The sequence below is a fragment of the Xiphias gladius genome, chromosome 9 (genome assembly GCF_016859285.1).
Source record: "Xiphias gladius isolate SHS-SW01 ecotype Sanya breed wild chromosome 9, ASM1685928v1, whole genome shotgun sequence".
Taxonomy (NCBI): domain Eukaryota; kingdom Metazoa; phylum Chordata; class Actinopteri; order Istiophoriformes; family Xiphiidae; genus Xiphias; species Xiphias gladius.
Window position 1 is genome coordinate 19838650 of NC_053408.1, and position 19422 is coordinate 19858071.

General features: G+C 39.9%; 1 protein-coding gene across 2 annotated transcripts in view; it reads right to left on the reverse strand.

The window, feature by feature from the left end:
* The window catches only part of LOC120794246 (growth arrest-specific protein 7-like), a 60331-nt gene that overhangs the window by 36939 nt on the left and 3970 nt on the right, over positions 1–19422 (reverse strand). The window contains exon 2 of one of the 2 annotated variants that reach the window (XM_040135116.1): positions 1431–1548. In XM_040135116.1, the coding sequence (XP_039991050.1) occupies positions 1431–1548 (118 nt within the window). Of the gene's footprint in view, positions 1–1430; positions 1549–19422 lie in introns of those variants that run through there. The other variant, XM_040135117.1, reaches the window with a different exon arrangement.

Genomic DNA, 19422 nt, shown 5'->3' on the forward strand with positions numbered 1-19422 from the left:
AAGCACTTCCTAATATAAAAGGGAGTTCAGATTTACCTGACTGCTTGTGTTAATGGATGAAAAACTAGCAATGTGCAGTGATATAGAAAACTGAATCCCAGGATGAATCAAACTGAGATGCATCGAGGATTGTCTGCATTCGAATCGTTGACAGGGGAGTCGCACTTGTATCGAATCGTGAAGCCAGTGAGGATTCACACCTCTAGAAAATACAGAAAGAAGCTCTGGTAGGCATTGTGACAGACTAGCGCTAGCGGTCCTGGCTGGCTGGCAGGTTGGCCGTTAGCTCACAACCTACAGAAGTTCACCATCTAGTCTTAAAAGTAGTCACTACGGAGACTACTCCTCATGCCTGCACTTTCTCACCTTTATTACATTCTGAAGTCAAAGGCACATGAGACTTGCCACTGTGCCAAGACAAGATGTTAGTAACATCAGTCAGGTGAGTTCACCCAGAGATAGTAAAAGCAGGCTATGTTTGCTGTCTGCTATCTATCTGTTGCTAGCTGTCTGCAGAACAGAGGAGGGTATTAAGGGTCCTCATGCCAATATGTATGTGTGAATGTGTTTGCTCAGGGAGCCACTCAGTGGTGACTTTGTTGACAGAAACAAGGCACTATCAGCAGTATCAGTTCTTCTGCACCCTCTGTCTCCCTCTGGTACCATCACAGCTGTACAGACACAGAGCGTACAGAGATAAAACTGCTCAGGTATCATTTTCAAGATTAATACAAGCTCCACCATAAAAACATTTCTAATGAAAAATATTGCTTTATTTTGAATCCCACATGTAGTTTGGGAGCATGCCAGGGCATTTTTTTTCTTTGCAAAGTGACAAATTTCAACTGTAAAACATATGTTATGAATATATGTTATGTATAAAATATATATAGAGAGAAAAATCTAAGGTATCAATTCATCTCGCAGAATCACATTTTAACTTTTTGTTGAAAACATTCAATCTTTTGCCTTTCAGCTTTTTAGGCTCTGATGAAAAGTAATCACAGAAAAGGCCTAGCAGATTACAGCAGTGCCACTTGTATCTAGCATTGCACATGAATGCCCAGTGACTGCTGAAAGCTACACTGGATATTATCTGAATTCAAAGAATTACATGTTTAATAGTCTTAATACTAATGTTGACCTGCACTAAAGAATTTTCTTATCCACCTGATTGAGACAATCTAGACTTGTCCCATTATCCAGTGAAATTGTGGTGTCTGACAGTGGCAGAGCGGATACATGGCGCTAGGATACTGCTTGAAGTTAAAGGGACAGGTACATGCCAGTGGTCTAAGAACAACACAAGTGTTTTGAAACCCTTACTGTCTGATTGCTGAAATTTGCGTCAAAAATGGCACACTTTCTCTGACTCATAGCATAATAATAACATATTCATCTATACATCCAAATGTCTCCTGGACTCTTACCATTGCTTGTGGTGTTGACATAGTATCGCCGCCCTTGTGGAGACATGTAGCATCTCCAGTGAGGAGGCAGGGGGTCTCTGAGGTCCTCCACGGGAAGTTGACTCAGAGATGCTGTCCTCTGTCGAAACAGAAAAAGCAATAAAAACATCAATAAGTGTCAATAATCATGAAAGGAATCATCAAGACGCTAGGGGGTGAATTTAAGGACAATAGTAGTTCCAAGACAAAGATTAATTTCTAAAGGATCTGTCATAATTGAACTTAATTCCTGGAGATAAACAAATAAAAGAAGATAAAAACCAAACCACTGATGATCAGGCTTCACCAGCAATACAGGAAAAATGTGCAGCACTCAGCTCGGGTTCAATGAGGTTCTCATTTCCTCAAGTATTTCACAACCAGCAACCAATGACATCATAGCAGAGCCCGCTGAGCACAACAAACTGGCACGGCTCTGCAGCTGGACTGAGACCAAAGTCTCCAGAGTCATCGTATATGCACCCAACATACAGCTGAAGAACATGAGAGAGCATGTGGACAAGCTGCACACATGTGCTTCTGATTAGCAAGAAAACAACAAGCTGAGACTATTGTAACCCACTTTGAGAGAGCCAGATGAATTTCCATATCAGCTATAATTTGGTTATTAGGATTCATGCCAAGTCATTCAAGCTTCTAGATGTTAGTTTCAGTAATGACAAGGAAACTCCAGTATCTGCAAGCTAGACATGAGTTCAGTAGAATACAATAGCAGGAGGAGGAGGAGGCTTTGGAGCAAATATGGACATAGCTGACCGTTCGCTATACCCCATCTCTGAACATCGACTGTCCAATCATAGCTTCACCACTGTAACTAGGGATGGAAGGCCTGCCAAGCTTTGGATTTCTCTCCATGCTGAAGTGGTGTGCAGGGATCCAGTAAGGGACATACTTGGCATTTAAAGAGTATGGAGGAGGTTGTTTTTTCTTTTTTAGTCTATCATAGACCAAAAATACAAGGGCAAAAGTGTAATGATGGACTGTGTGTTTATCTTTTCCAACATAGGATGCAAATGTTAGCACGTCCGGCTAACTAGCTAACTACCAAGACCAGTAGAATAACACAGCATGACTTTCAAAATCAAGTAGCATATCATTGATTAACTTTCTGTGGGGTTACAGGTTAGATTAAAAAAAAAAAAAAAAAAAAATAGCACATTCACTGTGTTGTATTTTCCCACTGTGTGGAAGCCAGTCCGGATGCTACTATATCAGAGTGTAGGCTAACATTAGCCACTCTGTCCTGCTCTTAATTGGATTTGGGAAAGATTATGCTCCAGCAACGCCACCCAAACATGTTACCTAAGATAGAGTTACACTCGCCAAAGACATCGGTCAGTCATCAAAAAAGGGCTTTCTCTTGAAATGTTAAAAGTGAAGCATACTGTTTAAAAATAAGCACAAGAAAGCATAAATCTCTTGCTTGTCCAAGTATTTAAGCTAATCAGCTAAACAATTTGGTAAGGCTAGAATGAAATAACTGCCTAGTCTTATATATTTTCTTGTTATAATTATAATACTAAAACTATGTAGCTCTAGACAGCCATACAAGACCAATACTTTTTATTTCCACGTCCTCTACACGGATTATCAACTGGTGAGGGTGCTAAATTTTTTGCCTCCTTAATGTAGCTTTAGTCACAGTCTGTTAGCATGATATCAATCTGCATATGTAGCCATTAAGGGTATATTTAAGACTCTTTTACAGAATTGTTGTTTTAAAATGAGTCAGCTGGAAATATTAAAAGGTCGGAGATAGTGTTTTCAGCCAACTCATGGAGCTGATGTTACCTTAAACAATTAAAAGCTATAGCTGATCAAATCTGCCAGCAACAGTCATTCCAGCCGTAAAAATCAAAATCACCGCTGGCTTGAGACGAGAGATTTACTTTGTATACCTCTGTCTGAAATCAAGAACTTACTAGTTCAAAAATTACTTTAAATTTCGAGTGATAAATCTGTCTCCATTATCAGTGTAAACTGTGTATGTGCTATCTGGAAATGGAGCATAGGAACAGTAACTAAAAGCTGCGGAGCTACGCAAACGTTTGATTGGCGACACACTTGAACATCAGATAAAGGTTATACCCATAACAAGCTATTTGATGTTTCAAATCCAACCTGTACGTTATGGGTCAGTTTAGCTGTTTGTATGCATGTAAACAGCAACAGGAAATGATGGCGAATGAGGAAACCAGTAAGCAACCCTGATTTCTTTCCTCTACATCTCAAAAGCCACTGTGGAGATGTGTTTGAATCCAGGTGGGTTTGGACTAATAGGATGCTATTCATTTTCATTAGACGTTACCACACACCAAGCGGAGGACAGAGAATATTCGCTCTAACCAAACATTTCTTCATAGATATTTACTATCTCATCATCCATTTTTAGTGGTAATCAAGCAGTCGCAAGTATTGATGTAAGAACACACTCTCCCTGCAGATAAAAGCTGCATCACCTCAGAAAATGAAGTCATTAGATGTAACTGCTACCCTGGAAGAAGCGAGCGGAAGAAACCCAGAGCTCTCACAGAGCTCCCACAGGACTGGAGAGTATGAATCCATGTCAGCCACGGGTGACTTATGACTGCAAGTAATTACACAGTCTCCAACAGCATTGCAGTGATGTTTTCTCTTTGATGGTCTTAGTGGTCACTGTTATATTTGTCCTTTGTGTGCCTTTGAAAAGCGGATTTGCTTAGATATCCCAGTAATTTCCTACAGCAATGAAAAGTGGCTATGGACGTAACAATGGATAAACAACATGCCATGAAAGAAAAATCTGAGTTATCTCCATTCATGCGGGTGTCACAGGATCCCATGTTTATGTACTGAAAAAGAAATGGAAGGAGAAAATAAGTCAATACCACTGTCAAACCACAGATACAGTTACAGCAGAGCTAATTGCTACAGGACATGAATGTGTGCGGAGGCAAGGGGTCTTTCAGTTGTTCCACACATGTTGTTCCTAAGTCAAACAACATGGGCTATTATAGATTTGTTTTCACTGTTCTATGGTACAACTGGGGGAAAACAGGACAGAGCAGGCGATGGGTGAAAGTGGGGCTTGACTTATCTGCTAAGGGGCCCAAAGGCAGAAAATAATATAAAATATATAACACTCTTTTTGTGTTGTATATTTGCCCAGTTTCAAAGTGGTCAACTTATATACTACCTGCCCCCCGTACCTGGTTTGTCAGTTACTTTGTGGTATTTTGCTGTAAATAGACTGAGAAACTGATGATGGATAAAATAACATGACAAATCCAAACAAATAGTACCCGGTAATTATAGGTGCTCCATCCCACTGATGCAAACTTCAACACTGTTGTGACATATCGGCATAAACTAAGTGAGTTTGTATTATCAGGATTCTCCCATAACAAATTTAATGGACACCTGAGTGACTGAAATGTTTTGGTCCCATCAGATTCAGGTCCAGGACCAGGGCTGCCATGCACTGCAGTAACCAAAGAAACTTTGGGATTTCTCTGTATTTCCTGATTACTTTCCTGCCAGCTTCTTTCAGACATACTGTTGTTTGGTCACATGTTCATTATCAGTGAAACGATACCACATTATTGTTTTTCTCTGAGCTATGCAGATATGGCTCCCCGAAGCAAGCAAAAACAGATGGGAGTGGGACGCTTTGGTCAGAAGGACACGGATAATATGCGAAAATCTTGGACATGAAGACACTTTAGGCTGCTGACAAGGTTCATTTCCAGCACTACAAAGTCTGAAATTTCCTCTGAATAAGCCTGTGTAAATTTCTTTTTCTCTTAAAATGTCCACAGATCCGCTTCAAACTCAAACTCAACTTAAAATTCTCCTCTCTGACAAAAGTTTCCGACAGATCTGACAGCCCTGTCTAACACCAAAAGAATCAGACATGAGTTAGAGAATGGGAGCACCTTGGTGGTGGGAAATGTGACTAATCTCTGAGCCAGCTTGTCTCAACATATGCAACATTAAATAATGCACCATTCCAGATGGTTAACCTTGTAAACCCCAGACTGCCTTTGGCTCCACATTCAGAGCATGCCAGAAAAGCCCTTGGCAGAGAACACAAGGACTCATCCCAGGCTGCGATGACTGAGGAGAGACCACAACAATCACTGCTGATGTCTGTGAGCTCTGCAGACACTCTCAAAATGTCTGTGCTGCAGTTTGAAAGATTAACTTTTAATTGAACGTATATTAGTCATTACAGCTGTCATTGAAGACAAATATTGTTTTAACAATAAATTGTGAGCTGTTGAATTGTGCTATAATTAAAATGTCACTATCGGATTCTAAATATGATCAAAGTGTCATTTTTTTCAAGCCTGTCTCATGTGCTTTAGATAATGATTTCCTACGTTTCCCACAATAGCTTTCAGCAAATTTTTTGTGTAGAGCTTTATTTTTTCACAAGGGTGATTAGTGAGCTCTAGGGATGCTGGTGTGACTGGTTTGTTATTTTCAGACAGGCCAACTGTTTCCCCTGTTTCCATGCTTTATGCTAAGCTAAGCTAACCGGCTGCTAACTCCAGCTACATATTTTCTGTAAATGAGATGGTATTGATCCTCTCATCTAACTCTCGGCTAGAAAGCAAATAATTGTTATAAATAATAATTTCTCAAAATGTCAAACTAGTCCTTTAAACACTTGGCCCCCCCAAAAACCCCACTGTCTTCCAACAATCTCGCATGAAAGAATATCAACTTGTTGATCTCAGACAATATTTTGAACAATGTCTTTATAGCAATCGTATACTTGTTTAATATTATTGCAGCATTATTTAGGCAGAATAGCATAATACTCTGTGGAAGTTACTGTTGGTAGAGAACTTTGTACCTGTGCCTCTTATGGTGGATCTTGATAAACATTAGTGCAGTTACTGCCCTTGCTCTTTGATACAGAGGGACTCATTTTGAAATCTGATGTTTACTGCTGATATAAATTACAGTCTTTGCCATCAAATTCCACTGTGGCTCCTCCAGAAATACAGATACCACGAGAGGATAGTACCAAACAACAAAATTGATTAAAAAGTATGAGGTGGATCAATAATACGGCTGCATAATATACCTTCGTAGCAAACATTTTGACTTGGCATAGTGGCATAGACATCAGCAATGGCTCAGTTCTGTTCAAATGTCCCAGTAAACCATGATCCTGTGACAGTTTGCCAGCATGTACCGTACCATGACCCTGAAACTGAAGCAGCAAAATGGAATTCAGTCATCATTCATTTTGTCACTGACAATTGTGCTTTTACTACTATGACATGTCAAAATGTTGTCTGCGAAAAAGGCCTATTACGGCTAAAAATTACATTCATGAGTTTTCTGCCTGAGACTATAATTTCTTTGATTATACATATATAACCTTTGAGAACAAAGAAAAAAAAGCGCTTTTTTGAACTCTAACCAACCTCTTTTTATATTAAAAATTGATTAAATGATTATGTGTGATGGTACACCCACTCTATACTACCTGTCCAGCACCAAACAACAGTCCGTTGCTTCTAGTTATTAACGAGCAGTGTTAGAAACCAGCTGAGAAACACAGTGGATCATTTATATTAGCTAAAAACTAGAATATTTTGAGTTGGTGGAGAACAAAACAAAGCGAAATTGGAGAGTGAATGTTAACTAACAAAAATGTATAAATAAGCTGTATGTATAAATATGCAACTGTTTGCTAACATATAACAACTTTACAAGGCGATAATGTGTCACTATCATGCCTACAGCTTCTTGTGCTACCTCCAAGTGATCAAATAAATCCAAAATAAAATAAAATTAAAATTAATGAAAAATGTTAGCTTAATAAACTAAAGATGAATACACTGTGCTTCAAAAGTAAAATTCTTTCTTTCAAAGCCTGATAAATTGTACAAGCCAAACTCATGAGTCCAGATATTTTACATTTAACAGTGGAACCCTAATCACTGGTTTGTGGATTGGTAAAATTGTTTAGCATGTTTGGATTTTCCTTTAATTAGTTAACTGGGTTTAAACATTTTTCAGCTGAAGAGGAATTGAAATAAGTCAAATGTTTGTAATTGTTAAAAAAGAGTAATAAAATACTACACTTACTACACTGCTCCTCCTTGTATTATAAACAGATCCCACCATTTTCTTCCTGAGATTACAGACATTTCCCACACAACCCCAAACACAGGCAGCATCTCTTATTATGGAAAACAAAATACCTCACGGTCTCTCTATTTCAGTGACACTGGCTCCTTTCCTGGAAAACTGAGTATATTTTTTTAAATTCCCTTGGAAAATGCCTTTAAGTAAATAACCAACCTTTTTTTTCAGGTCAGTTGGAGAATAACAGTGTAGTAAACTTGGTTGTAAGCCGTTTACCTGGATTTTAACAGCTTCTGTTGAGACCTACAGGAAAGATTCTGCCTGTTCCTAATAGACTTTTAAGGAAGTTCAAACCCAGGGCATTATCTAACTTCTAGAGAAAATGTGGTATGTATTAAGCCATTTACTTAACAACAGGAGACACAAGAGTGAAGCAGCATGCTCACTTTGAAAAACTGACTTCACTTAAACGTCAGGAAAGGGGGAAAAGGTTAAAAAACAAATAACAGGATCCTAAAATGACTCTCTAAAGTGTTAAATGAGTTTATACATAAAAATAACTTGTGAGTAATGATCATGTTATTTAAAAAAAAAAACCACGGGATAATAAAATTAATTGCAACCATGGCTTGCTGTAATATACAGAATAACCTTATGAAGTTCATTCTTCCACTTACATCAGAGAAGCAATTATTTTTAGATTGTGTATTGTTTCCACCATTGAGCAACAACTAAATACTGATTCTTTTACACAGATTTTCAAACTGAGTAACAAATCCATCATCAGCTTTTAGCAGGTTAGCAGCGTTACAACACAGACGTTAATTGTCCTGAAAAGGTGAGTCATCAGATGCAACTGTTGCTGTCTGAGATCACATGGTCTGTGAAATACTGTTCACCCACTCACTGGCTGTGTGGAGGAGGACAAATCTGCAGCCTCAGTGGTCCAGACTTTCAACAGACTGGATTATTGGACAGGACTAACATTCAGCTGTCCTCACACATGCCTGAGTGACTCAGTACATCCTGACTTGTGACAGTGTGTGTGTGTGTGTGTTGTATACTGTAGGTATTTGTATAAAAGAGTTTTTTGCCACGTCTCGTTGCTATGTGTGTAAGCTGAACCTCACCTCCACTGACCCCCGTGGAAACATCTGGACTTGGGAAGAGGAAAGTCTGCAGGGGTCAAGGTCTGTCAGAGCAGCTGCTCAGTTTCCAGCTAGAAGCATCCAAAGACAGAGTATCCTGAACATGAACATGAGGTGCTTCATCTATGGAAAAGTTTTCCACATTTGACAATTCCATTCCTCATCATTCACGTCCAGTGCCACTGTTCAGCACCAATGCAAGAAGCAGAGGGTCTGATGTGGAGGTCGAGCTGGTTGGTAGAGCATCTGATTTTCATACAAGTAAGCAGAGTTCATGTCACAACACAGACCTGCAATTAACATTTGGCTTTTATTAATGTAACCACAATTTTTTACCAACTTCAAGTTGGGAAAGAGTTTCCCAAATGGAGAATCTGAGCCCTACATGAAAACGGGGGGTGTGTTTGTTGGGTCATGTTGTTTAAGTACTGGTGAGACAACATAGTTATCGTCAGCAGCAACTATTTCATCTTCTGTCGCAACCTGTTGAGTTAACAGCAGAAATTATTGTCTGGTGATTGCCTGTGTTTTATACTAGCTTGATTCTTCTATGAAGTTAAATTTGTGACTTCATTCATGGTGAGAGGAGAGTAATATGACTGATATGGTAATTACAGCGGTAGTTGACACAGAAACGAAAACGAGCACTGCCCGTGATGATTGCTCATTTTATTCCGCAGGGAACAAGTTTGAACTAACAGGTAATTCATTGAAATTAACTTAAATGCTACCCAGAAAGCCTAATCTTAAACGATCATTTGCGGTGCTTCTGTTGCCTCAAAATAGTGACGAGTCACTGTGGGGCAGCAGGGCAATTTTACAAGGTCAGTAAACAGCCTTACCTTTATCCACTATGCATGTTGTTGAATTCAAAATGCTTACACACATTACTTCTCAGTTGGTTTGCTTTTAGGCTTATTAAGGCAGAATTTTTTCATTTGAACAGCTGACTTACAAGGCAAATCTATATTCCTGTGCAGTTATATATATTCCTATGTAATGCGAAACAGACAACCAAAGCAAAATCTGGGATCTGGTAAAAAGACTAGTGTCCTAATTTTCTGCCCCCTCTCGCCTAGTTTGACAAGCTTCCCGTAATCTGCAGAGTACGAGCAGACAGGGCTCTCCTGCACACAACTGCAAACGTGGTGAAGTGAAAGAGGAACGATGTTGGTGCTGTCACAGAGAAATCAGTCCCTGGCAGTAAACATGGATCGCCTGGGTATGACACACAATTCAGAAAAAACAGCAAGATTAGGTTTGGGTTTTGGATATTAATTCCCCCCAGTTTTAACAGATGGAATCAAATTAAATTGATGATAGGTTGTTCACTTTATGAACAACCTGTGAGCTCCATGAGTAACTGCTTAGTTATAGTCTTCTTTAGTCATTACCTGAGATAAAAAAAAATACGAGTGAGGACCCCAGGATAACAGCAGGATTTTCTTAGTGCAAACCTAACCATGTCTTCTCCTCTCTCCAATTAGTCCTTCCTGAAAAATAAGACTGCCATCTTTGTGCATTTTGCCACAGTTTCAAGACATTTCATACTGTATACGGGCATGCACATCTTGAAGGGGAAACCAAACAAATTCCAGCTGTATACATACTAGAGCAGAGCTGTAAACAGCCACAAGCAAGAACAAAGCCACAAACACAAAGCCCTCTTCATGATGAGATGCAGGCGGCGAGCATGGGCCATCTCTAGTCGGGAGTTTCTACTGAAAATAGTAGCGAGGTACACTCATACTCCATCCCAGCTCACTCCCTCTTTTACCTCGTCATGTTAGAGGAGCATGGGAACAGAGGTGCGACAGACAGGGGAAGTGTCTGTTTCCTATTATTCACTCCTAAATACCTCCACCTTCCCTTTCTGGGGCAACACTTTCATATCTGCACACCCTGGGTTACTGGGAAGTTCACGTACAACTGCTGATGCTAGTGTCTGAGCGAAAAGAGGCGCAGCTGCCCGATCATCCCCAACACCCAGGAGCAAACGCTGATGCACAAATACAGCGCTGGCTTGGACTTAATTGTCAGTTGCAGCAACTGATAATATTTTATAAAGATCTGAGGCCCGTTGAATCTCCAGCAATGTCCCGTAAGCATGGAGCTGCATGGATTACCCCGAAGTGATGACATATTTCAAAACTATTTATTTTATTTCGAAATCTGAGTTGATGATTGATGGTTGATGATTTTAACGCAAGATCTTTAGTTACAAAGAGCATCTTTTATGTGATGGTTAAGCTCATTTATGGAGATTTATCCTTGATGGATGTCGGAGACACCACTGTCAGGAGAAAGGGTAAGTTGTGATGATGTATGTGTATGACATCTGGGCATCCTGATTTGGTTGATTCATAATAAAGAGAAGAAGGTGAAATTCTTGATGTCAAATACATCCGGTGGTAAGGGTTTAAGTTATTCAGCTTCAAAAAAGCTTGATTGCCACTGGTTTGTGAGGTGTATTTCATTGACTTGGGTTGTTTTAAAAACTTTTTCAGGGGATTTTCCACCTTGAAAGGAAGAAGTTTGGCAATTGTTTAGTTGGATTTTTTTCTAATCTAAAAATGTGACTGTAGCATTATCACCACAAAAATCTGCAGCTTTAGGGCCAAAATCTCAGTATTGGTGTCAAAATCCTTCAAGTGACCCACACAAAACAAGGACATGCTTACTAATAGACTCCCACACAAACTATTTAGACCAACGAAAATACATCCCATCACAGCTGTTATTGATAGACCTCAGTGGAGACTGTAACACTGCCCCGTTGCCCACGAGTTCTGAAGCCGGGTCGAGAGTTCCCAACCCTCTGGGATCACTCAGCGGGTGTTTAGGCTTCATGTGAGAAATACAGCTGGGGAGAAATTTCTCACACGTACACTTGGCTGCTAACTACTAGAACTAGAGAGAAGAATGTGTTAAGATATGGTTAGACTGAGCTGGAGTGACTGGAGGAGGAGGAGAGAAAGAATGAAATAGTCCTTGGAGGGAGACAGAAGGAAACAGGGAGAGGGAAAGAGAGCGACGGGGGCTGTGGACCGTATCTTTATTTGGGAGACATTGTTTTGGTTTGGGCAGATGTGGGAGTATGAAGCGAAGCCACATTCCCAGATGGAGAGACACTTCAGACACTCAGGGAGAAGGAGGAGGGATGCACATGCGTGTTTAAGCATGTACTTAGTCGCACATAGATATTGTACATGCACATATGCACACACAAACTGTCATTATTGTCTGCTCAATGCCTAAGCACGGGTTGCATGTGTGCCTGTGTGTGCATGTGCAGGCTGGAGTGGTCCATACAGCCAACAAAGCCCGTGTTGTTACATCCCGCCCCCTCCAGTTTATGTGAATTTCTCAAGCCTTGTTCGTCTCCCTGTTTCTCCTCTAAGCTTCTAATTCAGCCACACACAAGACTTGACTAAGACAGGACCACTTTGACACACACTGAGCACTGCATATGATGGAGCATGCTTTCCAGTGTGCAGATCTTATCTGGGCAGGCCTGCTTATGTTCTCAGGATCAGATATGGCAGCATGTCAATCCACTGCTCTGCTTTCCACTCGAGTACTAAACTCACTGAGCTCTCCACAATATGTAATGCATTTCTCGCTGTGAGCAGTTACTAGCCACTGAGGGGCAGGGTATTAAAGACTTTTAAAAGCCTGACTGCTTCACTCAGCAAGTAAAGCAGAATTTTGCAACAGCAGAAGTCCTAGTTGTATCCACGTAAGTTCAGCATTAAGCTTAATGCACACTATCCTCCCCCAAAAACATGTCAGCATAGTTTAAACAGATGCAGCCCCGTTCTTGAATGTGCATGCCAGTGGTTAAGACTGTGTATATACTGTTGGGAAATATCAACTGGTAGACTGTGGTTATGATTGATCTGGGTTTTTACCACCTGATCTTGATTTCCCCTCCAAACATCCCACGTGGCCCCCATTCACTCAAAGCATGAAGCTCGTTATAAGTTATGTTCCACATGCTTTAATGTATATTCAGATAAATGTTTATTGTAGATAAATACATAGAGTACTCACACATGAATACACAGTTTTTGCAGATGATCTAGCTCTGCTGGTTTCATCAACATGTGAACTCCTTGGAAAGTTTACAGCTGAGTGTGAAAGAGCTACAATGAGAGTCAGCAACTCCAAGTGCGAGGTCATGGTGCCCTGCCAGAAAATTGAGGGTTGTTCCCTTCATATCAGGAACTTAGTTACTGCCCAAAGTAAGGGGCTTCAAGTATCGTGGGGTAAGGAGCATCAGATTGAAAGATGGAACAGTTCAATAAGAGTTAGTGTGTAAGTAAGTAATGTCAGAAGAGGAAGAGGGAGCTAACCAGCAGGCAAAGCCCTCAGTTTATTAGGGGGGCTGCAATTTTTGTAATGTTCTGAAACCAACAATCACACAAGCATACCCACCTCACACAAGGATTGTATTGTGGATGTAAGGAAGTAGGCAGGGCTTTAACGTCTCTCTGAAGCTCTCTTTTTATTCTTTACACAGCCACTACTATAATGTGTGGACAAGTGAGTGCAACATCATAATGGAATGTGCAAAAGTGTGCAACAGTATCCCGATTTTTATGATTTATGCCATTTTGCCCCCCTCCATCATGTCCTTACTTTGAGCGTGACGTTTTGGAACAGGCGATGTTTTGAAGCAGGGCTGTTTTTGGTCTTAAAGTTAAACCGCTGCTTTGTTGCATTTAAAGTAGTCAGTTAATGTAGTTCAGCATCTAATCAGGAAGAATCAGAGATTCCTCTCAGAGAAGGTATTCCAGACACCTCCAACTGGGAGGAGATCCTGGGGTAGACCCAGAACACACTGGAGAGAATATATAACCCATCTGGCCTGGGGATGTGGTTAGAGAGAAGCTACCACCATGACCTGGATCCAAATAAGAAGCAAAAAAATTGATGGATTGATGGACATTATTTGGAGTGTTCTCCAAATAAAGCATTAAGCAAGAATTTTAGTCAAAGCATTCAAAACTTGTTAAGACCCTGTAGATTTGCCGATTGTCAAAATTCAACTTACTGTCTGATTGAACATCGATAGTAAGAACTCGATCTACAGAAAAGTAGCAATTGTTGAACCTGCTGTAATTTTAACCAACTTAGCGGCGAAAAAAAGAGCAGCGCCTCTTATACTCCTTTGCTGATGGGAACACATGATTACTTGACATGTCCCTAAAACAAACATCAAAGACGAGAGACACACACACTTGATATACTCACTCTCACCAACACCACCTAAGCCTGGCTTCCATGTGGGCGTTGTCTCAAAGGAGCAGGCATGATAATTAGCTCAGATCTAGTGTACTGGTAAATACCCAACTTTCAGAGGGCTGTTACTGAAAGTCATCAGACCAGCTCCACCTAACAGTGATACACATGGGTGAGAGATTGGGATTTTCTTTTTTTTTTTTCTGTCACCTCATCACATTTACACACTGACTGGTCAGTTTTTGAGTTTTACCAGTGATCCCTACAAACTAAGATTTACACAGCACTACAGAGGAGTAATTCACAAAATTCTGGCTGAATTCCATCAGCATGTAGAGGAAAAACTAGGAAAATGAGGCCTAAGTTGAAAATAACTATAATTACTCTTTAACTGAGCTAATGTTTTTCAAGCTATAACTCAAAAATAGCTAGAGTGGAGTAGACTAGGACCAAAGCGACTGGGGCTTAAAACAGTTCCCTCTGCCACCGTAACCTAAATTTGGTAACACATTTGCCTTATTATATTAATCATACTTACTTAAAAGGTCCCTAAATTGACCTGCTGCCATGGCAGACTGACTAGTCCTTTTCAAACATTTCCTTTTTCCTTTACCCGTTGCTTTGGAGTGAGGCAATAAACAGCAAATTCTCCAACAGCCCTTCATTACAGCTCTGTGGTTAGATGTGTGAAAAGCTCAAGTCTATTCTTCAGTGTCAAAACATACAAAAGATTGTGGTTAACAAAGGTGCTTTCTGAGTCATTTGGTTGATATTTCACAGCTCCACACTGAATATGTTCCATTACAAGAAATGTATTTTGGTATGACTTCAGCACACGAGGGGTGGTGCTGGTTTTCGAGCATTTAGGAGAAGCACCTGGCTGTGTACTGGAGGCTCTACAGCAGTGGTCTGACCCTTGCATTCCACTACAGGGATTATGCCAGGCTAAATCACCATCCAAACCTCTGCTAAAAGACCCCCCCCCCCCAAAAAAAAACCACCACCACCACCACCACCACCACCACCACCCACCACCACCACAACCACCACCATCCCCAACCCCCCCACTCACTCTCAGCTCTGCAGTTTCATAATAAACATTGCTGACACTCTACCAGGAGAAGAATTAGGGATACAAAGTGGTTCTCCATAATTTACAGCTCATTGCAAATTGCTTACAGTAGTTCCCCTGGCTACGCAGACACATAATGACACACTGAAAGAGAAACAATACATGATGCTATAATAATAATGTGAGCCCAATATTAAAATTTTGTAAAATCAACATTACCTCATCTTCAAAATGACTTCAGAATACTGGCCTCTTCAAGTGGAAGAAAGAAGTCACACTTGACTGTACAGTACATGGCAGCTAGCACTGACTTTTTTCATCCATATGAAGGAGTTTGGGGGGGCATCTCCCTACAGATGCCCCCTGACAGCCCAGCTGCAGGGCCTCTGTTACGTTTTAACTGCCCATGTTGATATTTCAACACTTGTAGGGGAGTCCTGATTTGTTATGGGAATGTTATATGTAGACCCAGAGCGCCACGAGTGTGGGTGTCACCAAAGAATTAAACTGGTTTTATTAAGGACCACCTGCATGGCCTGGTGCTTTGACAGACTTTTTCGTAACAAGAAGGTCTCAATTTCAATCCCACTTGCAGCTGATGCAGTTTCAGTAGGACACTGACAACCTACAGGACCTGTTTATATGTAAGACATTTTTTTCATTATTGATTAATCAGCCGATTATTTTTTCAATTGATCAGTTAATTGTTTGGTGTATCAAGTTTCAGAAAATAAACGAAAATACCAATCACAATTTATCGAAGTACAACTTGATATATTCAGATTCTTTGTTTTGTCCAACCAAAAGGCCAAAACCCAATGATATTCAGTGTACCATCACAGAAGACTGAGAAAACCAGCAAATATTCACATTTGAGAATTCTTTTTTTTAAATGACTTAGATGAATAATCAATTGACAAAATAGTTACTAATTAATTTTCTGTCAATTGACTAATCAATTAGACAGCAAATCATTTTGGCTCTAATGGAAGTCTTTTCCCAGCCCTTTCATCTTAAAACAAGACTAGGTCAAAACCTAGTATATGGCTAGTATATCTGTTCTGCTTCTCTCCCGCTGTCTGTGCTGAAATATACAGTATCACCTCCAAGCCATTTCAAAGCTCCAGAGAGAGTTGTGCCCGCAGAGGGAAAACCCCACCTCGTGCTTGCAGGGCAATACTGGCGACTCTTTTCCACCCAAAGTAGCCAAGGTTTGTCCAAAAAGTGGCTAGATTTGTCGCTCGGTGCTTTTGAAAAAAGAAAAAAAGTCGCTAAAGGGTTGTGAAAGGTCAGTAAATCTAGTGACAAATGCACTAAATTGGCGACACTGCCTGTAAACTCCCCCCTGTTGTAACTTTATATTTTTGTCAGTCAGTCAGTCACGGACATTCGTGATTATAGGTCTGGCCCTGCTGTTGTGGTCCAACCAAAAAAGTTTAAGATCTTTTAGAAAATAACTTTTTTTAAATGAATAAAAAAATTAAAAGATGAAAACATAAAAAATAAATAAATATACTATTAGTAGGTCTACATTAATAGGCAAGTAAAAAATTTGATTTACTAATTCAACATTATGACATTCCATTATAATTAAAAATTATGATATGGAGCACAATTATGAAATAGTATGTACAGTAAAAGTATAATAATAGTATCTTTCTTTAATAAGTTTGACTGTGTATCTTATAAATTTGGACTAACTATCTTTTCATTTGGACTTACGATATCATAAGTTTGACCGTGTTTTTCAGTTTGATTTACTTTTTAAAATCTATCACTTAGTATCAAATAATTCTGACTTATCATGTAAAACTTTTGACCAAGTAAATCAATGTATTTTGACTTAGCATCCCATAATTTTGACTTAGCCATGGTTTATTTTCTTTTATTCCCAACTTTTCTTTTTATTTAATCAACCTGCCACTGTTGATCCTGTGAAAAGTAGCAACCGATAGGAGTCGGGGAGCACAAAAGTCTGCCTGTCTCAAACTTTGCTGATGCTCCCAAATGTCAGCCCTAGCACATAAATGTTCTGTTATTTATTGACCTGGCAAACCATCCTTCAAGGTTTGGTATCAAGTTTCTATTTCTTTCATAGTTGTTGCCAAAAAATAGAAACTGCAGAATAGTGGAAATAGTAGAAATGATTGTTCCTTGGTCCAAACCCAAAAATTCATGAAAATCCATTTATGTTGGCGATATACTTCTGTCAGGAAAACAAGCTAATAAGGTGAAAAAATACCGTCCTCTTTGAGGTAGGTAAAAGCTGGAGCGCCCCTGAATTACACACAGCAAAAAGATGGCACACAGCAATAAGGCATTACTCCATGGAATGAGGGGGTAACAGAGCAATAACACAGAGTCAGACCTGGTCACAAAGACCTACGCAGCATTTAAACATCTGTCTTGAAACAGCAATGACAGGTCCAAACACCCCGGAGTGGCTGACATATTATTTTCATGCTAGCAGGTTGATTGAATGAATGAATCACTCCAATTCATTTGCTGATAAAAGCTCCATAACAGTTAAGCATTCCAGTCCGTTTTGGACAATATCTTCCATTCAACTGCTCTGGGTGACATCATGGCGTTATCATGCAGAAACTCATGGTAACCAAGTCATCACTGATGGCTTTCAGCTGCTGCTTTTACTCAATTTCATTCTGGGTGCTTTTACTTTTTGTTTCCACCTTACAGTGAACAGTGAGCACTAATGAGCCACTAACTGATTTAACTCACTGTCATTATGACTCATGATGTTCTGGACATGTTGGGGAGTCGTAATCACTACAGAGACACAATGTTCTGCTGGAGTGAATGAGATAGCCATTCATACAGTGCAGTTCACCATGTACACTCATAAGATCTAATTTTTTATCTGATAGCCACTGACAAAAAGAATCAGTGTTCTCTCTCAAAACTTTACCTTGAAAAAGACACTGGGGAGGATGACCATGGTTCTCAGGCCACGTCATGCATACGTCTGAACAATCAGCTGCTCACATTAGCCAATAACTGTGTGAAGGTCATCTTTTTTTTAACTCTTATCTGAAACTCAAAAGAGTAGTTCAACATGATTTTCTTATTCAACCTCTTTCCGAGACCAAGAGGAGAAGATCGGTACACCTCGCACGACTGTCTGTTAGGTGCAGAACTGGAATGGTTAGCCTGGCTTAGCATAAAGACTGGAGGCAAAAATGCACATATTAACACTACTAAAGCTCCCCAATGAACACCTAGTATCTTGCTTCTTCAACGCGTACACAAACATAAGTAAAATAATGACAATTGGTGATACATGCAGCAGCTATTTTTAGACAAACAACAGTGCAGGGCATTCCTGTAGTCAGGCTAGCTGTTTCCTGCCGCTTCCAGTCTTTATGCTAAGATGGGATAAGTTTATTTCCCAAAATGCTGAACTATACTTGTAAAGGATAATTCCAATATATATTACAACGTGAGTATCATTTTCATAGTTTTGGCCATTATATCCGTATTAATGCATTTGTTCTCATTAAGTTAACTGCTGAGATATGTGAATGTGGTCACACTGCTAAAAAAAAGTTCAACATGAGCAGTCAGATGATGAAACTCGTAAAACCCCAGGTCAGCCAAACTTATTTAGAAGAGAAAACAAAGGCGACCAGTGAAAGTATTACCAGAACTGTCTGTTGTGAACACCCATCAGAGTGCATAAAGATCTTCTGTGCAATGAGGGAATATTACCAACATTATGAGTGTGCTTAAGACTGTGTTATTGTGATGACACCATTTTCCCAGATCTCTGAAATTACTTTGGCCCGGACAATTTAACCATAACTGATGAAATGATGTTCACAACTACAAAAAGACCCAAGTTGAAATCAACTGGAAATTCCCAACTAAAATGAGTTTATGTAACTTGTATGGCCACAAGTGACAATTGTTGGATAACGGTAAACGCTGCAACATAGTGTAACCAAAGCAAAAGTAAAGATGAGCTGTAAATTTGGAGAATGGACTCAGTAATGTCAGTTACAGAGCAATATCTATCTATAGTTTGCTAACATTAGCCACTATAAGCTACTGGTCAACCCTTGAGTTTACTAAACTAAGCAAGGGTGCTTTTTATTGCTTATGAATTCAACGTTTCATTTTTAAGCGGAAGAATTGGTTATTTATTCCTTCAAAAATTACACTCTAACTTTAAAGCAGCGTCAAGTGTTGGCCTGTGAGAAACAGCCTCACTGGAGTGTGATGCACCAGGCAGCAACAGGTTCTGAATGATCCATTATGCTTGGAAGAATGGAGCTGTTTGTAGAACAAAGCCACAACGCTGAAGATGACAACAGAGCCAGACGAGAGCTCCATTGTCAGCTTCGCCAGCTCTACAAATCCTTGTCTAGGTGATTATCGCACATCA